Source organism: Phoxinus phoxinus, assembly GCF_949152265.1.
Source record: "Phoxinus phoxinus genome assembly, chromosome: 13".
Lineage (NCBI taxonomy): Eukaryota > Metazoa > Chordata > Actinopteri > Cypriniformes > Leuciscidae > Phoxinus > Phoxinus phoxinus.
Window position 1 is genome coordinate 25,730,569 of NC_136888.1, and position 25,137 is coordinate 25,755,705.

Sequence of the window (25,137 nt, forward strand, 5' to 3'; positions counted from 1 at the left end):
TTTGCACTGTCAGTTCTGTTTTTGAATAAAGGGTTGGGAATGAATGCTTTTTTTTATTGTATTTTTATCCGATTAATCGATTAATCGAAAAAAATAATCGACAGATTAATCGATTATTAAAATAATCGTTAGTTGCAGCCCTAATGACACACACCGATTTAGATTTTTAAAACAAACACTTTCTCAGTTTTAATTTTTTCCATGTGTTTGATCCTTTGTCTCAATGCTGTTTTCACTGGCTAAATAAACCTTCTGTAAGTTGGCCTTAACAAAGCACACATTCTAGCTCTGATTTATTCAGTTCCTCAAAACCCTTTTCCTGCTGTTGCTGGATTTGTTGCGCTGTTCTTACTCTGCAAAGATCTATTTTAAAGTTCAAACATGATAAATTCATGATCATGCATACAGCGTTTCTCTCTCTCTCTCTCTCTCTCTCTCTCTCTCTCTCTCTCTCTCTCTCTCTCTCTCTCTTTCTGACAGTCTTTGTGAGCTCTCAGCCCCAGTGTCCTAGCTGAAGCGGCGAACGAGCAATAACATGGGAGATTCAGAGCTGGGAACTCAGCAGAAAGACAATTGCAAATGAGACTGAATAAGATGGTCTGACAGACAGGACAAACAGTCAAAACAAAGAAAGATGGAGGGACAAAAATAGAAATTAAGAACTACCGTAGATCTTCAATTCAAGCTGAAGCATAAACAGGAAGTTATTGTCGGCTTCTTAATGTTTTTCGGCCAAATACAATAGCCAACATGCGTGCCAAACAACAGTATAAGGAAGAAATAAGGCACTAGTTTGAAAATGAATGGAGGAAATTGCAATGCTGAATGCTGAATATGGCAGCTGTAAGAAAAGCAAAGCAAGTTTGAGTTTTTAAAGAGCTAATCTCCTTCTTTTGCTTATTATTTCCATGTATAAATTCCTATGAAGTAAAACTTTTGTTATTGTGTTTCCCCATTCAGTTAGACAGGAACTGGAAATGGCTGTCAGGGACGTTACCAAGGTGGACTAACTTACTCTACAAAGGCACCAAAGAACAAACACAGCATATATCTTAGCTTGAGGTATGAGGCTATCAGCAGTGTGTTAAACATCGTGATTCGACTTCTTTAGACAGTGCTTACCTCACACAATCTCGGTCTGTATCTTCACTACAGAGCAAATGAGAGAAGAACGTTTAGCCATAATATCAAGCATGTCAGATGGCCTTTTGGAAAGATGCTATCGCTTAATGGGTAACGCTTTCACCTTTTATTGTGGTGGCCGCACACCGAATCCCAAACGGCGGTGTTATCTTCTAAATGACAGGCAGCACAATAGAGCCCGACTTCGAATCAGTTTGCGTCGCCGGAGGAGGCTGATTAAACAGACATTAATTTCCTCATTCCCCACCTATCGCTGATAACATAACAGCTCTAATAGGTCAAACTCAGAATGGGGTTTCGAAAAAAAGTCTAGATACAAATGACTTTGAATTGCAGCTTACCACTTAAAAACAGTACGGGCAGGTTAATTCAGATGACAGTGTGTGTGTGTGTGTGTGTGTGTGTGTGTGTGTGTGTGTGTGTGTGTGTGTGTGTGTGTGTGTGTGTGTGTGTGTGTGTATAAAGTAGTCTATGTGTGCAAAAAGAATGATAATGTTTTTAAATATAATGGATTCAACGCAGGCTAATTTGAAAAAACTTGCCTGTGGTGTCACTGATGTTAACAAAAGGTAAATGTGAGAGAAAAAAGCATTTGCTGAAGCAACCATGCCATTCTAGCTTGCTTCTATTTTATCATGATTTGTAACCGAGACCTCCGCAAGTGAACAACTTTACTACATCAGAAATCCATGCATATGAAGCTTATTATGTGATGCAGATGTTAAAAAGTTTATAGTTAGTTTACAAATCATGCACTATGGTGTGTTTTGTTTTCATAACTTATTTCCATGTCCGCAACAGTTTTTAAATCAATAATCCACCCTGTAATCATATTTTGTGTGAACAGGAATAGTAGAAGTTGGTGTTTTACTGCCAATGGGCCCTATTTTAACAATCTGAATAGCAAAGTATCAAACGCGAAACGCAAGTGACTTTGTGGGTGGATCCCGGGCGCTGTTGCTATTATACCGGAGGGATAAATTAAAATGGGTTGGTCTGAAGTAGCTTCATTATTCATTGGTGTGGTTTGGGCGTAACGTGCAGTAAACCAATCAGAGCGTCCTCTCACATTCCCTTTAAGAGCAGGCGCGCTTGTTCCATGGCGGATCGCTATTATAATGGCGGATTTGCCAGCACACGCCAGGAGCGATTCACAGCCGAGGAGACCGACGTTCTCGCCAGGGCCGTAAAAGACAGAGAAGTGACAATGTATGGGGATGGGAGAAACCCACCCAAATTAGCTTCGGTTAAACAGGCGTATAATAATTTGGGTAAATGTGTAAGCTAGATTTATTTTTTTCACATCTTCATGGACACAACAATTTCCCTCGTGTGTTAATATTTTTCCTTGTAATAATGTATGATTTGCAAAAATGAAAACTGCTGTGTCTGTGTAGATGAGAGAATCAACGTGTATGCGCCACTGACTTTAGGTTTTTACTGGTCAGTGGCGGAATTGTTTTCTGGAACTGCAAAATAGCACCAGGGAACGTTTGTGCCGGAACACGCCTCCTCTTTTCGCTGCACCGCGCTCGGGAGCACAAGTTCATTCCCTAATTTACCGACGTGCGTCTGTGGAGGGAAAAGTCTGCTGTGCGTCGGGTGCAAAATAGGATTGATACGTGCATCGGTGTATAAAGTCAATTGCGCTGGGTGCAAGATAGGGCCCATAGTGTTCATTTCAGCTGGAAACTGTAGTAATTGTATAAGTTTCTGGAGATTTGCAAAAATTTTGTTTTTTCCAACTTGTGTTTTCTTTGTCATGCATATTGTCATGCATGGGTGTGTGTATTATGATATCAGATGTCGTCATGGTTTGACCGAGAACTAAGCTGTTCTGATATCTCCCAAAGTGAAATTTGAACATGTTTGGAATTCCATAACGTACTGTAGAAAGATTTACGCTAACAATGACCAGAGCAATGCTTGGGGAAACAGGAATAATTTGGTAACACGTACGCTCAGCTGAAATAATACTCATCTGGTGTGTTTCTGTGTGTGTGTGTGTGAACACCCTCAATGAAAAAACAACAAGCGAGACACTCGTGCCTAGATGGACTCAAGTGCACCTTAAGTACAAGCCAGGTTCGATATTTTAAGTTGGTCATCACCAGTATGTTATGTGTTGGTATCCTCAAAATGTTTTATAATGGGCTAGTTCACCCAAATATTAATTTCATCACTTACTCACCATCCAAACACATATGAATTTCTTTCTTCAGCAGAGTATTAAAGGAACATTTTTGAAGACTGTTTTTTTTAGGAGAACTGAGGTGGATATCAAATACATTTTGGCCTGTTCCTATTGTATGGTTTCAGAAGACTTGTGTAGAATATAGCATCAGACTACTTTTGTGAAACTACAATGGTGTTTTCTGTTGTTGTTGTTGTTGTTGTTGTTTGTTTTTTGAAGCTTGAAAGCCAAAGTCTAAAGCAATTTATTGTAATTGCGTGAAAGAGAACTCAGAACTCCTCCTTTTGTGTTCCATGTAAGAAAGAAGGTCATACGGGTTTGGAACGACATGGGGGTGAGTAAATGATGACAGAATTTTTGTTTCTGGGTGAACAATCCCTTTAAATACATCAGGTTAGCTCTGACCAGCATAAATCAGATTTTTGAATCAGAATCATAAAGCTGTTTTGCTTTCAATTTCATTTTTTAATTGACTTTTTTAACATAGCTCTCTTGTTTTGCAGTGTTGTAGCTGGCTTGGTCTCTTATCTAACTCCTGCCCAGAAATTTAAAGATCTCTAAAACACAGCAGGTGCGCTGGCCTCAGATCAGAGGTGCCAACAGCACAAGTGAGATGATTAGAGTTATTGGCTTTCTGCAAACACTTCAACATTGCACTGTTTCATAAATATATCAAAATGTTTAAGCACGCTCGTTTTGGAGAGGACAGCAGGCGTGTAATTTCAGAATAATTTACACCGTAATCAGCATCTGGGTTCATTGTTGTGCTCAATAGTCTTGGAAAAGATGTGGTTTCACTTAGCGGGAATTATAAAGCAGATGCTTAATGATAGCAGTTAAACTTTCAGATGCAAGCAGATCTTTGAGTTGAGAAAAGAGGCTTTGACAGGGTTGACTGCAGGAGTTTTCTGTGGATTTTTGTGCGTCTGCGGGTGTGATTTACTGGGGTAAAGAAGTAAATCGAAGTTCAAGCAGGAAGGATTTGTTGTTTGCTCGAATTTGAATCTATAAGGAGGGCTTTAGGGGTTGCACAGATGCAGGGAACAGAGCGAATCGTTTGGCAATCATAAAAGTTGTGAAGGTTTAAGTGCACTCGCACACTCAACTCTTTAAATATGTAGGCTACGTGTGTTTTTATGCTTGGCAATATCTGTGGTCTGTCTAATCCCAGCATTTTGAGAGTGGACTGGCACACAAATCTCGCACTCATGCTCATATGTGCCTCAAACCATATCTGCATGCCAGGCAATACAAACCAATCTGGCTTTTGCTTGCACAATTCTTCACCCAGCCAAGTCCGCTTAACCCACTTGACCTGATGCCAAACTCTGCCAGCTTACCCACCGCCATTCAAAGCTCTCCATCTCTCCTGTGCCAATCCCTTTTTAAACCAAAGTCTTTTCCTCTGTCACATTACTATTCTAGCCCTCGCTGCAGCAAACGGCTCATTGCACAAACTACAGCGGCGCTTAAATGTCATTTTTGGATCATTAGCTTTTTCTTAGAATGTTTAAGATACAGTATGTGTCGCTTCCATTTGCAAATGTCATGACTTTTACTTCCAGACGCCCCTACTGATTGGTCTCTTTCAACTGTAATCCCTTTAAAGACGGCATTAGAACTCACATGTGCTTGATTGTGCCCCAGCTTACTGCCACACTGCTGGCATCTGTGAGATTTGCAGAAGACCAGGCTTGTTGCAAATCAGTGTTTTGGGGCTAAATTGCTTGTTTCTGTTTTATTGTCACTAAGCTGATGGTATTGATTTGTCTGTTTGAGAACATGCTGAAGTGTCAATAGAGTTCTGTTTGTTTCTTTTGCGGCTGAATTATGGCGTTAAGGTGAGAAAAGTCCAAATGAGATCTCTGAAAGTGCCCCAATTATGCCATTTAAAGGTTCCTGATTTTGTTTTGAGACTCCACAACAGATTTACATCCATCCAAGGTCAAAAACACTTTCATTTTCTCATAATATACATTTAATATCACCTCATTTCTCAATGAAACTATTCTTTAGAAGCAGTTCGAAGATTCAGGCTGCGTCCGAAATCGCATACTATCTTTAGTAGGTACATGATGTAGACCACACAAACCAGCTAAAGTGTTCTCAGGCAGCCTATGATGACCCTGGGCAGGCATTATGCAAATGTGTTACATTGTTACGTATGAATGTCACGGAAGTCAGACTGGAATTGCTGATGACTCCTTTCGGCAGTTCAGAGTCTGATTTTTTTCTTTTAGGAGACAATAACTCCATTTATCATTCACTTTGATCTAGGGCTGTTAAGCGATTAATCACATCCAAAATAAAAATGTGTGTTTACATAATAAATGTGTGTGTACTGTGTATAATTATTTTGTATATATAAATACACACGTTCATGTATATATTTAAGAAAAATGTGTTATTTATATGTAAGATATTTATAATTTATATATAATATAAATTATATATAAATCTATATACAGTATATACTTGCAAATATTTCTTAAATATATACAAGCATGTGTGTGTATTTAAATATATAAAATAATTATACACAGTACACACACATTTATTATGTCAACACAAACTTTTATTTTGGATGTGATTAATCGTTTTACAGCCCTACCTTTAAAACTTATAGCGGGCTATTTACATTCACAAAGAGCTACATTACACACTGCATGAAAGGTAATATTCGAAAAAGCATTAATGGGCACTTCATATATGTATTGTAGCGACTAGTCTTCAAATGCTCCTCCTTGGGCAGATGAAAAAAGTTGGCTTTTGAGTCGCACTTCAGAACACAGCGTCTCGTTGCCATGATATTTTCCCCTGGCCTTGGAGTGCAATAACTGGGCGTATCGTATTCAAATAACTTGACAAGTTGACGTCATCTAGTCAGAGAAAAAACTTCGGTCTTCTAACGATTCATAAAAATGACTCCGAGTCGACTCTTACTTTTGAAAGACAATAACTTTATATACGGTGCACTTTCAGATTTCAAACTTTGCAGGATGTTTTTGTTCACTTAGATCTATGTTACACACTACATGAAAGGTAAATTTCAAAATTCCATAATAGGTGCCCTTTAATATCTTGATTGTTTGTCCTTGACCAGAGGTTTTTTAAACTGGGGTCCAAGTACACCCAAGGGTCTGAAGGGGTTATCATTTACGTTAAACAGTCATTTTTAATACATTGATCAAAGGATATTACAGTATTATTAGTGTTTCATCTTTAATTCTGGTTTCTCGAGACTCTTTGAAAGTCATGTGATTAATAATATTTTAACATAATATAAGATGGAGAAGAACTGCAGGAGAATTAATGAGTAACATTTATTTATTTCCCTGCAGATTGTCTCTAAGTCAACAGGGAAACACATAAATTAGGTAAATTAGGTATTCCCTTTCCTATCTATCTTTTTGGGAATGAATGAATATCATTTATTAATTCTCCTGCAGATTATGCTCTTATCATATATTGAAGGAAGGAAGGAATTATTCTCCTAAAGATTTTTATCCACCCTATATTAAACAATCAATCAGATTTGGCAAGATACCAAAGTATCAGAAGTCAGATAATTTCAGAAGACAGAGATTTAATTACGAATTCAAACATTTCCACATTAGCTATGCTATCCCCGTTCATTTTATGTCATCAGTTGTCTCTTTTGTGTCTAATAAATTTTATAAGAAACATTTGACTTTTAAGATAATTTGAGATAATGGAACTGAAAAATATGAAAGTAAAATGAATATAAAAAATAACCTCTGAGAAATACATTTTAGTCCGGGGTGTTATTGGGCAGGGTGCTTTGAGGACACAGGGTAAAGTATGAGGACAGACCCAGAAAAGCCCTTGCAGGAGTCCGGCCGGTCATCCGCTCTACCTCCATGCGCTTGGCTCCCACCACAAAACCCCCAAAAAAGCGCTCACTTACCCCCAGGGAGCACAGATGTTTCTGGCAAACATTTTCTCTTCCCCACACCTCCCTCCATCCTTTTCTACCATTTTCCTCTCTTTCATCTGCGGAGTTTATTTAGCTTTACTGGCACCGATGACAGAATCGCTTCTTGTCTGAGTCATGGATGTTTGATTCAGGCCTGTGTTCCTGTGTTTGCTCGCTAAAGGTGAGCGCCGAGGTTGTCTTTGATGAGCACGGGTGGCTGGGAAACCGGTGTCCCGGTGGACAGATGATGGGCGGGTAAAACAGAGGTGTTAAAATGCGCGAGAGTAAAAGAGTTCAACTGCAAACTCTTCAAAGGCTCTCAGTCAAAGGTGCATGAAAGTGAGATTGATCTGACATGCGTGTGGCTGCACACGTCTGTTTTCAAAACCATTTTTGATGTGGATGAACTACTGTTGTGTTAGCCGGGAAATATTATTCATCACTAAACAGCTTGGTAGGGATGAGTAGCCGCTCTGCTGAATATAACAGTATGAGTTCTTTTTGCAGCATGTTATGCTTTGGTGTGTTGGAGTCCCTATAAGGCTGCTTAAAAGCTAGCTAGACCAGCTAGAAATCCTTGGCCAACCAGCTTCATCTTTAAGACCATGCTTTATCTGTTTTATCTGGTTAAGTTTTACTGGTCCAACAGCACCAAACCAGCATAAACCACTCTGGTCCAGCATGCAAATCCAGGTCTTTTCAGCAAAGCTAGACACTCTAGAAGTTAAAAGCGCAGCTCAAATCATAACTGATCAGTTAGTTGTTATTTGCTCAATTATTCTTCCTACTAAAAGCACAATACTGGATACTTAAAAATTTGCCCACGCAGTGTTTTGGAGGCCAAACAAATTCTTGCATACCTGGTTAGAAGGCTAGTCATTACAAATCACATAATCTGATTAACGTTTTGAGTGAAAAGTTGGACAGGGTGCATATATTTGTAATCTTTTATCATATTATCTAGCATAATTTGAGAATGTTGTGTTTTTAGTAATGAGGACAATAATAATATTTTTTTACTGAGAATTTAACATGTTCAGTGACTCAAATTTGCTTACATTTGACAAAATAATGTTTTCCCCTTTATTTATTAACACCATGACCATTCTTAAGCCATTTTTTAAATATTGCAGAATCCTATTGCAACTTATTTTTTATTTACAGGTTTAACCTGGAAATTTCACACTTTTTAAAAATATATTAAAAATATATAAATGTAGTATAATTTTAGTTTATAAAAAAAAAAAAAATGCTACATGCCATGCTGTATTTAATGAATGTAACCATCTGCTGTAATTTTTCAGCACAGAAGTGTTACACCCATTAACCTTATGATTATTAATGTTTTAATCCCTTCTTCATGTGCATGCACACTATTAATCTGCAGGAAGAGTCACTCTCGCTTTTCGAAAACACACAAATCCAAGGACATCCATTTATTTAGCGTTTCGCATATTTATGAGCGCATAGCAAATACGCACTTTGTTGTTCCGCTTGTTTGTTGGGGTGAGTCAGTTAACTGAAGATACTAGCAACAGACCATGAAGGATCTTCTGCATTACTCTCCAGTGAGCAGAGCCCAGACAAAAATGAGCTTCATTTGCTCTCCTCTCAGATATCTCAGCTCGTCTCGTTCCTTGCCCGAGGCAGCGTCCCTAGACCGAGGCATTCATATGATCGTCCGCTGCTCTGCTTCAACTGAAAGAACCCAGTCTTTGTGTCCGTGGCCGCTGCAGTGACTGCGGTCAGGCTGAGGTCAGGCCCCTGCGCTGGTTTGTTTATAATCATGTATCGGTAGTGCTGAATTAACATGAAAAGTACCATATGGGCTTATGCTCAGCTGGCTTAGTGTTCTATCACGTAGAGGACTCGGGCGTGAATGCCACAGTGGAAGGTCATATGCTAATTTGCTTTGTTTTGTTGTCATTTTTGTGCTTGTAGAAATAATGCCATTAATGACTTTGGGAATTTGAATACTTGCAAATTCATATGCTTGGTTGGGTCGTTGAGATTGTGTACCGTTTTGCTCCATTTGTTTGGTCTCTTTTTCTCTCTGTACTCGTTTCTTTAAAAGTGTCTGGTTTGGCTAGACATATTGGCTTAGAAAGCTTTTTTAAATGATTGCTGAAAAGTTTCATCGCTTACACTTAGAGGCTGGGTTATGCTGATTTGTTGCTGGTGGATCAGTGGACCTAAAAAACTGGCAGCCGTGGTTGCCATAAATTTACCGTAAAAAAAATATGGTAGCAACATTTTAGGGTTGACCAATTTAACTTCAATTTAAAGAAAAAAAAACGTATTTTATTAAAGGGATAGTTCACCCAAAAATGAAAATTCTGTCATTGTTTTCTCACCCTCAAGTTGTTCCATACCTTTATGAGTTTATTTCTTCTGTTGAACACAAAAAGAAGATATTTCAAAGGATGTTGGTAATCAAACAGTTGCTGTAGCCATTGATGGTACTATGGATTCCAAAATACTATGGAAGTTAATAGGGCCCATCAACTGTTTTATTACCAACATTCTTTAAAATAGATTATTTTGTGTTCAACAGAAGAAACTCATACAGGTTTGGAACAACATGAGGGTGAGTAAATTCTCTTCTTTGGGGCAACTATCCCCTCAACTGATATAATGTATAATACTAACCTATACTAATATCTGTTTTGTACCTTTGTAATACACAACCACCAAAAACAGGTGGTGATGAGAGTCACATGATGAATCAAAGCTCATCACACGCAGCTTTTCCACAAGCTGATAAGGTAAATCCTATAGAAGGTGTCATTCACACAAATATTAAACAACATAATGGCTACATTAGATGTAACATAAAACCCTAATGAACATAAATTATTAGAAAAAAATAAGAGGAAACAGTTATTTAAACGAAAATACATCAAAAGTGAAGTGTGACGCAGGGAATTTTAGGAATGTCAATTGACGTTTTTTCGTACTTGTTCTTTTTCACTTCCAAAAACTGATCACAATATTTTTTTTTTTCTTTTTTTCTTTTTTTTTTACAGTGCATGCTGTTAACCAGCAAAACTATTTTTTTTTTAGATGAGAGTTGAAGGCCAAGGAAGTCTTGTTCTAGCCTGATGGGAAAATAAAGAGTAAAATAAAGTAAAATACTATTAAATTCTCTATAAAATGTTTAATTTAATCTCTCCTTGTGGACAGGTACCCATTCCCCACGGTGTTCAGTACGTGTAGTAAGAAGGATCTGGTGGCTAGTCTGGAGAAGGGAGTGGGCATGTGTTTGTATAATATGCCTGAAGTCAAAATGCTCTACGGGGGACAGAAATGCGGCAACGGATACATTGAGGAAGGAGAGGAGTGTGACTGTGGAGAGCCGGAGGTATGAAAGACTCATACACATCAAAGACCTTTGTGCGTCACAACAAAGCAGGCCAGATCTGAACTAGTTCCATATCTAGTCTTTGGTGATGTTTGGGATTTGATTTGGTCAGTTTAATATTCACAGGCCAAACACTGGCTTTCACTGTGACTTCTTGTTGTTATCACAGCCTGTGCCTGAATTGACACATATTCAGAAACAACACATTCTCATATGTGGGGAAAAATGCTAAATACCAAATGACTGATCTGAGACATTAAAAATGTTTCTTCTTTATTTCAAGCTTCTTCTTTTTTTTAACGCCAGTTTTCACAATCCATTTATTTCTAATTATTAAAGGAACACGCCGACTTGGGACTTTAGCTTATTCACCGTATCCCCCAGAGTAAGATAAGTCCATACATACCCTTTTCATCTCCGTGCGTGCCGTAACTCTGTCTGACGCACCCACCGCTAGCCTAGCTTAGCACAAAGACTGGAGGTAAACAGCTCCAGCTAGCATACTGCTCCTAATAAGTGACAAAATAACGCCAACATTTTCCTATTTACATGTTGTGATTTGTATAGTCACAGTGTGTACAAATAACAAGGTCACATGAGACACAGCCATCTTCTAACCGTATACATACTGGGAACCATATTCTCCGAAGGCGAAGCACTGCTACTTCTGCGGAGTGATTTGCTCGCAGCGCCTGAGAAGCCCCGTGGTGAGAAGCAGAGAGTTCGCTCAGTGTTGCGCTAATCACTCTGCAGAAGTAGCAGTGCTTCGCCTTCTGAGAATATAGTTCCCAGTGTGTATACGGTTAGAAGATGGCTGTGTCTCATGTGACCTTGTTATTTGTACACACTGTGGCTATACAAATCACAACATGTAAATAGAAAAATGTTGCCGTCGTATGCTAGCTGGAGCCGTTTACCTCCAGTCTTTGTGCTAAGCTAGGCTAGCGGTGGGTGCGTCAGACAGAGTTACGGCACGCACGGAGATGAAAAGGGTATGTATGGACTTATCTAACTCTGGGGGATACGGTGAATAAGCTAAAGTCCCAAAAAGTCAGCGTGTTCCTTTAAATGAAATTGAATTAATTTAAAGGTATAGCGGAGGTCAATACCACCTAAGTGTCAATCATTCTGGTGATATGTTTACGTAAGGCCGTTCACACGCTGGCGTGCGCTAAAAGCACATGTTGGGCTTCCCACTGATGCCGCAGTTGCGAAGATTCTACTAGACAGGTAAAGTTTGTCATGCTATTTGGAGAAATCCATTTAAAATCACTGCTAGTAGGCGTTCCCTCTCGGTCGGGAGCAAATTGGAGAGGGCGGGTCTTTTCTAAAAGTAGGAAAGATCCTCCGCAATACCTTTAAATTTAAATGAAAATTTTAAAAAATGATTTATTTACAGTATAAACATAAAATAGGATACATATACCACTATGCACTATAATTAATGAACATACAAATGAAGTACTAATAACTGCCATGTTGCTAATCTTATTACAGTTACCTCAGGGTGACTTTTAAATTATTCATATGTGAAATTCCATTTACATTTGTATCATTACTGCACTAAAAAACGGCAAAAAACTGCAAACTGATCTGAACATATGATATAGACACAATTCTGACCTGGTCAAATAAATGTTGTTCCTCTCTGAGCCATGGTGCAGTGGGTTACATGTGTTTGTGACATAAAAGAGCTTAGGGCCGTGGTTTGAGTCCAGACTGCGTCATCTGTGCAGCCTGATCCAGTTCCATCTCTCTCTCTCTCCCCCTTCCTGTCTGTCTCCACTGTCCTATAAATAAATGCTAAATGCCCCCTAAATATCATGTAGTAATGGAACTGCAGCCTTCAAAAATGATCTATGTAATTTAGATGTCATGGAGACATATTATATCAGTGTAGACCTGAGGGGGAAAGCCTGGCCTGAAGTTTAAAGTCTAGGATCTTGTAATGGGGGAAAAGTTTGTTTCAGAATGGCAGCCGTGAGCTCCAGTGATCTCACCAAGGGAATGAGGGAGGAAGTGGGTAAAGAGCAGAGAGGAAGCCCAGCTGCATGTCTTGAGTGTTGGGTAGAAGGATGAGAGAAGCCCTCCCCCCCATCATTTCACACTGGCTGGCGATAGTTTAGAGAAAACAACAGGTCTGTAAAGAGATTTTTGAGCCTCTGAGAAGTTACAGCCAGCTGACTGACCTAACCCAACCCAGCCCTTCAGCACCTCTCCCAGTCCACACCAGGACCTTGTTAAAGAGGAGGAGAAAAGGAGTGAAAGAGAGGAATAAAAAATCTTTTTTGAAAGACATGTGCATGAAATAAAAAGTTAGTGCTTCTTGTGTAATTTTAGAGACGAACAAAGTTCTTCTGCTTCGCTACAACAACAGAACAAATGATTTTCAGTCTTCAAAATGTACCTCTCTTTCTCTCTTCCTCACCGTTTTTCTTCTAAGATAAATGTCCTCTTTCCTTCAATTGTGCTTGGACTCTGACATTCCCATCACTTCCAGTCTTGGGTCAGTGATGATGTCACTCACTTACACACGTACACGAACATGGTTCACTGATACCAAGAGTTCAGAGTTTGAGAAAACAACATCTTTTTTTCTTTTTTTTCAAAATCAGAACAATGCATGGACCACTAATTTAAACCAGACATATCAACGCACTCACATACACAAACCTGCAGTAATGTTTCCAAACAATTTTTTGTTACCATGGACGCAAAGAACTGGTTGACAGAAGGGAATTTCCTAAAAGAATACGAACCCCACTCCTGGAACTAATATCCAATGCAGTGATCATACGGGACGACTGTTCAGAGTCTTTTTTTGTTGCTTTCCATTGTTTTTCTGTAACCTCTAATTGTCTAATGTCAAATTAAAGGGGTCATATCCTGTGCTATTGTGTTTTATTTTCCCCCTGAAGTCTACTTATAATGTTAGTTGAGGTACTTTGCTCCAAAAATGATCGTAATTTGGGGTTTCACCTATTTTTTTATTCTTTTTTTTTTTTTTTATTCTTTTTGACCCGTATAATTAAACAGCCTGACTTAAATATGTAAATGACCTTCGGTAAAATGTAGTCGTAAATGTTTTGTTTCATCTTTTGTTTACTTGTTTGTTTGTTTTTCCCTTTGCTTGTTCTGCTTTTCTTTCTGTTTACTTTTCCCGGGGTGTTTTGTTTATTTTGCTTGTTTTGTTTATAGTTTTTGTTTACTTTGCTTGTTTTGTTCTTTATTTTGTTTTGTTTTTTGTTTACTTTGCTTGTTTTGATATATTTAGTTATTAATTAGGTTGTTTTATTTCTTTTTTGTTTACTTCGTTTAGGTGTGCTTTTTGCTTTGATTTTTCTTTCTTTTTTTTTTGGAATGACATACATTTCTAACTTCGTTCTGACCCTCAAAATTGAACATCCTGTTTGCTGCCTTCAAGAATGAATTGGTTAAATGATATCTGTTATGATTAACTTAACTTTTCAGCATGTGATACAGTGACACGTCCATTTAAATCCACGGTCATCTTTGTTTCCTTTAGGAGTGTCTGAACCCCTGCTGTAATGCTACAACCTGCACTCTCAAGGGAGATGCAGTCTGTGCCCATGGACAGTGTTGTGAAGACTGCCAGGTACTTTAGTAAATCTCTCCTGTCCCTCTTTCCCCCTCATTAATTTTTTTCTCTGTGTGTAAAATAAAGGCATGGAAATCATATTCTCCTTGCCCCATTAATAAGTGCAACATGAACCGACATTTGTGCTCCAAACATTGATACTCAGTTTCCTCTAAGGCCTCCAGACACATAAATCAATGCGCTCAGCTCACTTACTTACAGAGGAAAGAAGCCAGACCAGGGCCCTCTGGGACAGACCCCAGAAGAGGGCTACATGGTCACACAGACTTTACAAGTTTTCCACCTAGTGCTTCATTAAGTGAAAATGTCAATAAAAAAAAAAATCTTAACCCTTTTTTTTTTTCTTTTTTTTTCTTTTACTATATTTTGTTTCTCAGTGTAACTTTTTCTGTTTACTTCTGGTTACTAGAAACCACAGTATGGAGCCCCGCACATAACGTGGGGGAAAAATTATATTGCTGTGACAAATTAACAATTTGATCCCACGACTTAGTAATACGTTTTTTCCCCGCACAATTAATTTTAAATATAATAATTAATTCCCTCGCTTTACTAAATCGTGTGCACAATGTGATGATTCGTTCCCTCGTTTTACTAAATCATGGCCACATTGTAATGTCAAAACGAGGAAGTGAATTAGTACTGTACAACGTGGCCACGATTAACTAAATCGAGGGAATTAATAAGTCGTTGTAACAAATTCTTAATTTGTGTCCACAATTTAACTGAGGAATGAATTGGTAAATTGTGGCCACGATTTACTAAAACGGGAGAACAAATTCAAAATTTTTGGCCACAATTAAATCGATAGGAAATCTTAATGAATTAATCGCACATTTTTTTCCTGTAATTAATCGTGATTAATCGTAGTTAAGTTCTAATGCACTCTTTTGTGTCTTATCGCACCTGAATGGTTTAAAAGCATTTGCGTGACCATATATTGTAATGTTAACCAAAGGATGACGGAAAAAACGGATGCTGCGTCAATTGCGTTAAATATTGTTAACTTAAACTTTTTTAACTCATTTTGACAGCACTAATATTTATATATATATACGTTTTTTTCTTACCTGATAGTTTTTGTAATTCATGCAAAGCTCGTCTCTGCATGACTTTTGGTTTATCCCGTAGTGCCTGTATTGGAGTTGAGTTTATCTTTCTCCTCTGTGTGTGTCTCTGTGTGTGTGTGTGTGTGTGTGTGTGTGTGTGTGTGTGTGTGTGTGTGTGTGTGTGTGTGTGTGTGTGTGTGTGTGTGTGTGTGTGTGTGTGTGTGTGTGTGTGTGTGTGTGTGTGTGTGTGTGTGTGTGTGTGTGTGTGTGTGTGTGTGTGTGTGTGTGTGTGTGTGTGTGTGCAGTTAAAACCGGCTGGGACTCCTTGTAGAGAGTCCAGTAACTCCTGTGACTTACCTGAGTTCTGCACGGGTACCAACCCCCACTGCCCTGCCAATGTGTACCTGCACGACGGGCATGCGTGCCACAATATGGATGGTTACTGCTACAATGGCATCTGTCAGACTCATGAGCAGCAATGCATCACTCTGTGGGGTCCAGGTTGGTACCACTGTGTGTTTAATGTGGATAGCTGCAGGGTCCTTGGGCTTATTTGATTGACAAAAAATGTATTGTAGTGTACTGCAGATATACGTTTCATTAATCATTCATTTTTGACGCTGTAATTCTATATGTAACCATTGTCTTGCCAGAACTTCCCGCTCAGTCCTGCATGCATTCATACAGCGAGCTCAAGCAGTATGAAAAATCACACTGATTGCTGTTATTTATTCCATATGTCTGTTGTTCACACTCCTTTCCAAAAGGATTCAGGCCACAGTCTGACATATATTATCCTTTCATCTGTTTTTGGTTTGCATACAAGTTCAAACAAGATGGAAGAGTTGTACAGTGTCATATTTCCATCTGTGACAGTGGGCATATGCTGTCTTATTTTCATTCTCTCTCTGTTTCCAGGAGCGAAACCTGCCCCGGGGATCTGTTTTGAAAGAGTAAACTCTGCAGGTGATCCCTATGGAAATTGTGGGAAAGACTCCAAAGGCTCCTTTGCTAAATGTGAAGCAAGGTACATTCAGGGCATAATACAACAACACTTTGCACTTTGCACTTTAACCTTTGACATAAAGTATAAGTACAATAATTTGTTGTATTTGCTGGTCATTTTTTATTTTATACTTTTTAAACTATGTTTTGTTTTGCTTCAATTCATTTTGTTTTGCTTTTTATGATTTGCCTTTGTTTTTGTTTGCTTTGCTTTGTTTAATTTTTGCTTGATTTTACTTTGTTTGCTTGTTAATGATCAAATTTACACTTTTTTTGTTTAGTTTACTTGTTTTGTTTCGCTCATCCGTTTTTGTTTCCTTTTGCTTTGTTTTATTTTGCTTGTTTTCTTCTTTTGTTCTGTTTGTTAAACTACTTCTTTGCTCAATTTTCACTTGCTTATTTGACTTATATTGTGGCACTTTGGCGGTACAAATGTATATTATAGAATAGAGGTTATTTCCATGACACACATTCTTGAAACAAAAGAATATTAATATAAAGAATGATGAGTGTGAAATTATGAACAGTATTGGTTAAGGTTGTCTTAATTCATTGATGTCACTGATGTCACTTGCTGTCTAATTATTATAGGATGGCCCATCAAACATGTTGTAATGAATGTCATTTTATTAATTTCTTTGCAGCGTGACATGTTATTATTCAGCAGCAGAGGCAGCCCTATGGTTTTGCGTGTAATCTCTTGTCACTGTTAATTACACTCTTTGTTCATCACACATGAGTGAGAGGGTGTAAAAGGCGAGAGTACCTCAAAACCACATACTATCCTCTGTTTTTCAGTCTTTGTGTCGCCTTATCCCATTTATTCTGAGTAAACACATTTAGCACTGTTGTTGTGTGTCTCACTGTGTTTTGTCCATGTGTGTGTGATCATGGAACAGGGATGCTAGGTGTGGGAAAATTCAGTGTCAAGGAGGTGCCAACAGGCCAGTGATCGGAACCAACGCAGTTTCCATAGAGACAAACATACCTCTGCAGGAGGGCGGGCGCATTCTGTGCCGTGGGACACACGTTTACCTGGGTGACGATATGCCTGATCCGGGACTGGTATTGGCAGGCACTAAGTGTGCTGAAGGAATGGTACAAGAATAAATCATTACACAGTGTATCTGCTAGAGATTATTTGTTTAATCAAGAAATTATGATAGTGGTAGATCGATATGTTTCAGTCAGGCTGATGAATGCGGTGATATTTGGCCATTTTTATTGCCATTGAATATGATATGATATGATATATCATATATCATATATCATATCATAACATATCATGGAAAAACAATTACAAAAAGTCATTTGAATAATTAAATGAATGATAATTTCTAAACACATTTGGCCTAATTTTAAAGTTTGAAGAATTTATTTGATAGTCCTAGTTTTAACAAGTGAGAAATAAAACCCATATCTGCATATTTTGGTTTCATTTTGAGTAAATGTCTAATTTTCTGTTATAATATTTCTGTAATTTGTCATAATATTGTCCACCCTAGCACTTAGAAACCCCTCTCTCTCCCTCTCTCCCTCTCTCTCTCTCTCTCTCTCTCTCTCTCTCTCTCTCTCTCTCTCTCTCTCTCTCTCTCTCTCTCTCTCTCATCATAACAGATCTGTTTGAACAGGCAGTGTCAGAATGTCAGTGTGTTTGGAGTGCACAACTGCTCTGGGAAGTGTAATGGAAGAGGGGTAAGGTTGATTCTGCTCTGTCTGTTGAATTTTTCTTAAATCTGCTGGGAAAACTTATTTTTTTTTCTCTGACATTAGTTATTAGGCATTAGGCTCCGATTTGAGTCAGGAATGCTGATAGACAATCAACACAAATGATTAACCTCTACTGAAAGCCCCGCCCCCCACAGTATTGTCCATTTCATTACAGTGTAGCTGTTTGCTAAAGGGGACAGCACATGCCCATAATAGCACTTAGCTAACTAGTAGCTTCACTTGAACTAGATTACTGCTACGTTAAAAGCACAGATAAGACGAGCATTCGAGTAAATTAGATCACAGCGTAACCTTGTGTCAGTCTTGGTTTTTCATGGATAGTTCACGCTATTGTTGCATTCAAGAGCACCTAAACTGAGACCAGTGTGTGTTGAGACTTGAGACCAAGACAAGACTAAGACCAGCACTCCTTAAGATCCACATTTACTGGATTTAAATCTGGATTCACATTTACACATTTAAATCAATAAATACAATTAGAATTATAAGACACAGAGCTGTTCAAAGTCATCTTTGCAATGCAGAGGTGTCACAGAAGTTGCATCTGAATTTACAATTACAACTGCATAAATAATGTTTGGATTAATGTTTTAAAAAAATAACATATTGATTTTATACAAACGTTCAATAAACTAAATCACATTCACAGTCATACTCATGTTTGTGAAAACAGCTTTCCTGCTCTTGTAATATTGCTTAATTATACTATATGTTATAATATAAGATTCAAGATCTCACATAGTTTAATTAATTTCACTCATTAATTTTGGTGACATTTTTGACAATATCCCTCATTGATTTCTGACCTGGCACAATGATAACAAAATAAATCCAATTAGAAATAAGTTATTGACATTTGAAACAGGTAGTTTTACAATTTACAACCAGTTTTACATTTTACAATCACATAACAAATAAACCAGACAATGCTTCGGCAATTTAGACAAGAGACAAGACTGCGGTCTCGAAAATGCGGTCGACATGGAGATAAATAGTCAATTTTTTTACTATCTTGAGACTGGTCTCAGAAACTCTAACACTAGTTCACGCAAAATGAAAATCTGTCATCATTTACTTATCCTACAACATTTTTTTCAAAACCTGTATGCCTTTCTTTTATCCATGAAACACAAAAGGAGTTGTATTTAGCAGAATGGTCAAGCTGTCCTTTTCTAAAGTTGGAAGTGAACAGGGACCATATTCTATATAGAAAAGATTACTTTACATAAATGTTCCACACACAAAGCTATAACCAAGTCTTGGAATACAGGCACAGGCACTTTTATGATGCTTTCCCCTCCGCAGTTTTCTGGACAACATTCACTTAAATCGTATGGAATAGAGCAGCTTGGAAAATCTTCAAAACTTCCCCTTTTGTTTTTTCAACAAAGAAAGTCATTAGGTTTAGAACAACATGAGAGTAAGTAAATGAAGACAGGAATTTCAAATTTTGGGTAAACCATTCTTTCAATCACATACCCCGGCCACACTATTGCATGCTTGCTGGGTGACTCGAGGCTTGTCTCAGCTGTTGAAGTACTTCACAATCAATCTCTGTCGCTCCAATAAGGTTATAGGAGTCATATTTAATTCATTTGTGTACCATTTAAAGTGTCATTCATCATCTTTTGGCTCATATGCACGTTTGCTTTTTTGCCAGAGGAGTACTGAAATTCAATCGCTAAATGTTGTGGCCAAGAACACCCCCATGTTGTCTTCTGCATTTGCACCCACTGTCAGCTCTGCAGGGCACGTGTGCAAGCGTGTAATGTTTTATTTATTTTCTCTTGTTACACGCTTCCTAAATTGGAATTCTTCTTTTTTGTGTGTGTATTTTAGGCTATGCAATTATGTCCGTTTTTTTTAATCCAAGGTCTATTTTCCTTACTTGAAATGTGCTGCAAGACAAATTGATATTTTTTTAATAAAAATGTTGGGAGTTCAGTCAGCATCCTGGGATCCTGAACTGTCCGACCGACTGCTAGTACTTTTGTATGCCAGACTGGCCCAGACCTAAAACAATAGAAGACCACTTAAGACCCAGACCAATTCTAAACCCCCTTAAGCCCCAGACCAAAACAAGATCCCTCGACCTAAGATCTAGATAACCCTCGACCAATAAGGCTATTTTTTCTAGCGTTGAGAGGTCTCAAGACCAAGTCCACTTAATCAAGAATCAAACAAAAAAATATTTCAACCCTGAAACTTTGGAGTTTATCTGTTTGTTTTTTTCCCTTTGTACAATAGCATCTAAGAAAGTTGGACGATAGAGTTAAGAGTTTGAGAGACTAAAAAGTTTGGCCATATTTTATGATGGGAAACGCATTGCTGCTTCTTTCATTTTAGAAGGCAGACATATAATATTCAGACTGTGATTTAAGCATCAAGTGACATCAATCAACTTGCGCAGCAACCCTTGACACATGCCCTGATGGGAAAAAATGTATGCAGTTTTGTGCAAATGGAACACTGTTGCCCTTCAATGCAACATTGAACAGAGCATCCATGATCTGAATGCTCATGAGGAGATTCACTCCATTATCCCACATAATTCCTTAAGCATTGAACTGCAGGATGCTGTTGATAATGTCCGGCAATGAATTTAATCAGATGGTTTAAGCTGCGTGTGGCATTGACGCCGGTTGCTTCATGTTTGCAGGAATGCAACAACAAGAAGAACTGCCATTGTGAAGCTCACTGGGCACCTCCTTTCTGTGATAGGGCGGGCTTTGGTGGAAGCATGGACAGTGGACCAATGAGACAAGCCGGTACAGTGACATACACCTGCACTTTTGACTTACCTGCTAGAGCAGTATGCACTATACACTAACACAGCATGACTTAGTTAACATGCTTAATTAATACTTGATGCAGTGATTATGTTGTCCTTTCCAGTCTAAGGCCTGAAACATACTCTTCTACGCAAGTACTGTATGCAAACATAGATACGATTTTTTTAAATGTCCCTATAATGTTTGTTTTTTAAATATTACGTTTCATGCAGTCTGTAATATAGCTTTAATTTAATGTAAAAGGTCTGCAAAGTTTTAAAGATCAAAGTGCACGGCAACTAAAGTTGTTTCCTAAAAGAAATAATTGATTCTAATGAGTCGTCTGCAATTCCAGTCTCACTTCCTGTTACAAATCTACATAGGTATTTGCATAATGCCAGCCTATGGTCATCATTGGCTGCCCTCAAACATTGTAGTTGATACAGTAAAACCGACGCCATCATTACTGTTCATGTCGCTGTGTATGCTGAGGAAGCCACCGGAGCCGGAATTCAGATATGATAATGGTGGTTACCTTTCCGAAACGCGCTGTAAGCGGTAGACCAATCACAACAGACTGGGCCATCTGACCAATCAGAGCTGTGTAAGCTCCCAGAAAGGAAACGTTTAGACAGAGACTGGATCTTTTATCTCACCGTTCAGACAGTGTGAGAAAAGACGTGATGCTGCAATGTAGACTATATTATGTGTGTGTACAGTCAAAATATGCCCAGTTGCCTCTGTCCATCATGGCCTCCTAATCATCCCCATATACTGATCGGCTTCATCACTGTCTCCTCTCCACCAGTAAGCTGGTGTGTGGTGGGCGTTCTGGCGCAATATGGCTGCCATCGCATCATCCAAGTGATGGATGCTGCACATTGGTGGTGGTTGAGGAGATTCCCCCCTTCTATGTAAAGCGCTTTGAGGTCTCAGAAAAAGCGCTATATTAATGTAACAAATTACTATTATTATTATGTGAAAATAAAAGTGTTTTTTTTACCTTGGATGTAAACCTATTGTACGAGAACCCCAAAAACAAAATTAGAAAACCTTTAATATAGCATAATTGGGGCACTTTAAATTCTTTAATTGTTTGCATATTTATTTACTTCCTAAACTGCTATACACAAAGAAATGAAACAAAATGACGAAAATGAACACCCTTAATTACAAATGTTATCGCCGTGCCATTAAACCAGATGTATTATTATTATTATAGACTTTGCTTTTATTTATTAAATGTCAATGTTATCAATTCATTCATTTATTATTAATTGATTTATTTATTTAAGAATAAACAACTCTACACAAAGAAATGAAACAAAATTAAGAAAATGACCATCCTTGGTTAAAAATGTTATAGCAGTACCATTTAACCATATGTGTAATTATTATTATTATTATTATAAATGCTTATTTATTTTTCTATCAAACATTAAAGGAAGAACGACAAAATAAAAAAACGGACCATTGACTATACCTACTACAGTGTTCTTTGAAAATGGATACTTGCATTGCATTATTAATTGTTTGACAACCTATTTCAGAATGCAAAGACGCATGTACGTTTTGCATACCTAGAAGCATTTATGCGTGCAGACATGGAGTATGTTTCAACCATTTGTGCCTCATGCATTCAGTTTTTCCAAAACGTTCTGCTTCAGGAAGTGCACTAGCTCTAACCACTTTCATCCCCTCTGTGACAGCCACACCGCAGGTAGAACAGTGCAGCCTGCGAGTACAATGTACTTACAAAACCCATTAAACGATTTTCCAGTGGAAAAGCATAACAGCATTGACAAAACACGTCATTGATTTACTGGTGGAAACCTGAAGCACTGCGCTTAGATGTCACTCAGCACTCACACACTTACGTACTTTGAGACAGCTTGTAAAAAGCAATGCAGGTGGAGACACAGAGGGATGTTGATCAATTCCTTTTCACTCTAACCTGACTCTGACTTCTTGTGTTTTCCCTCTCTGTGCCATTCTGTGCCGTGCTGTACAACAGATGTGCGAGTGTGTGTATTAATGTGCGTGCTGTCCTATGTGACAACAGCTGACAGCAGCGCTGTGGCCGTGGGCGCGCTGGTCACCCTCCTTTGCTTGCTGTCGGCGGGACTGATTGTGTGCCTGAAGAGGAAAGCGCTGGTTCAGATGCTGTGCGTCAATAAGAAGAGCGCCCTTCAAAAGCTAAGGTGCCGTTTCCTCCAGCAATGTCTTCCAAAATGTGTTTGATCCTGGATTCCTGCTGGTATCCATCTAGGGACACCAAGAAAAACCTTGTATGGAAGCGTTAAAGGAATTAAGTTTCAAGTTCAGTATAAGTTCATATCGAGTATAAGTTCATATTTGGGGCACAATATCATTTGGAACAGAAAATAAATTTGACATTCCTTAAAAAAAAAATGATGGTCACAGTAACACACTTACAATGGAGGTAAACTGGGCCAGCGTTCCATAGGGTTTAACAGTCTAAATGTGAAGATTGTCATTTTGTTAAAGCACTTGAATTATTCAGTAAAACCCTGTATATAATTTAAGCTTTACAGTTGTCCAAATCATCCTTTTTGAAGTGGGAATAGTTTTCTTTGTGGATGACCTACTGATGTAATTCCTCTGGGAGGAGTTTACTTCATGTAAAAAGTGCTTTTACTCGGCAAGTCCCTTTCTAGTATCATTGAGTGTGTTGTGTGACACTTAAGGGTTATTGGCTTTATCTTATGACATTGATGTTTAAATATGTTGGGTTGGGTCAGTAAGTGATTGATGCACATTACCGTTCAACGGTTTGGGTCAGATTTGTTAACATTTTTGGAAGAAGTCTCCTATGCTCACCAAGGCTACACTAATTTGATCAAAAATAGAGTAAAACAGGCAAAGTACTATTGTGAAATACTATTAAAATTGGAATACATTTTTTATATATTTAAAAATGTAATTTATTAAGCAGGATTTTCAACATCATTACGCCAGTCCTTAGTGTCATTTGGTGCTCAAGAAATATTTCTTATTATCATAATTGTTGAAAAAACCCAACAATGCTGCTTAAAGTGTAACTTTGTATTGTTACAATGTCGGTAGTATATGTAAAAAAAATAAAATAAATGTTTAGTCACATACATTACTTAGACAGAGAAATTCACACTTATTTGTCAGCCAAAGCGTTTTGTCATCCGTCGCACTTTTGACAGCTCAAGGGCTTTAGTGAAAACTACAAATTATACTTCCGCATTTTTTTTATCACCGCTTACGGACAGTCGGATCGACAGAAGGTTATTAACAGAACAGTAATTGTTATCACTGAAAATGTTATCGTATTTATGGTACTAGTATGGTAAAAATGGAACACTACGGCAACAGCTTTCTTACCTGTTCACGGCGGCGTTTTACTTCGGGATATTATTTGAAATAGAAATCTTTTGTAAAAATACAAAGATCTTTACTGTCACTTTTGATCAATTTAAAGAATCTTTGCTAAATAAAACTATTAATATATAACAAAACAAAAAAAATCTTACTGACCCAAAACATTTGAACAGTAGTGTAGGTCAGTATGTGATTCTGTCACACCATCATGCTACCATTTTAAAACGGTGTGTATTTTTATATTTACATGTCTACTTACATTGTAAGTGCTTTACTATAAATGTGATTTTTCCTTTTTAAAAGTAAGGAGCAAGTCAGATTTTTTTGTGGCAATTAATATTATGCCACAGATAAAAAGTGGACATCCCTACTGTAGTAATTACTTTCTCCGCCCCTAATAATCGTAAATTAAAATAAAACTCTCTTCTACAGATCAGTTGGGCGAAAGCGAGCACCCAGCCCCCCACAGACACAGTCCGTCTTCAGGGTCTCACCTCAGCACAAGACCCCCTCTTTACCTTTACACTCCCGGTGTGACACGGTAAGTGTGGTGCTCTCTTCATCATCAAAATGTCCAAAATATTTATGTTTTAAATAATAAATATCTTATTTATATATATAGAAAAAAATGTATATTCTATTTTTAATATTTCTTATGCAAAATCTTTTTTTCTTTTTTTTAAATTGTGTTGTTGTTGTTGTTTTAGAAGAATCGTTGTAAATTGTTATTGTTTGACCAAATACCAGATTTTAGGAAACACTATACAGTAAGGTTCCATTAGTTAATGAACAATACAGTTTTCATCCATCTTTTTTTACAATTATTAATAAAAATACAACTGTTCATTGTTAGTTCACGTTTGCTCAGGTCCATTATATAATATTAACAGATACAACTTTTGATTTTAATAATGTATAGAGTGGTGCAGGTATGATCTCCGCTGGTTCCTTCGAG

General features: G+C 37.9%; 1 protein-coding gene across 3 annotated transcripts in view; it reads left to right on the forward strand.

Moving 5' to 3' along the window:
- Positions 1–25,137, forward strand: part of adam12b (ADAM metallopeptidase domain 12b) — a 96,107-nt gene that overhangs the window by 63,955 nt on the left and 7,015 nt on the right. For 2 of the 3 annotated variants that reach the window (XM_079632608.1, XM_079632610.1), the window contains 9 exons: positions 10,458–10,635; positions 14,162–14,251; positions 15,609–15,804; positions 16,222–16,330; positions 17,208–17,406; positions 17,926–18,003; positions 20,699–20,807; positions 22,825–23,011; positions 24,615–24,723. In XM_079632608.1, the coding sequence (XP_079488734.1) occupies positions 10,458–10,635; positions 14,162–14,251; positions 15,609–15,804; positions 16,222–16,330; positions 17,208–17,406; positions 17,926–18,003; positions 20,699–20,807; positions 22,825–23,011; positions 24,615–24,723 (1,255 nt within the window). The remainder of the gene's footprint in view (positions 1–10,457; positions 10,636–14,161; positions 14,252–15,608; positions 15,805–16,221; positions 16,331–17,207; positions 17,407–17,925; positions 18,004–20,698; positions 20,808–22,824; positions 23,012–24,614; positions 24,724–25,137) is intronic. The other variant, XM_079632609.1, reaches the window with a different exon arrangement.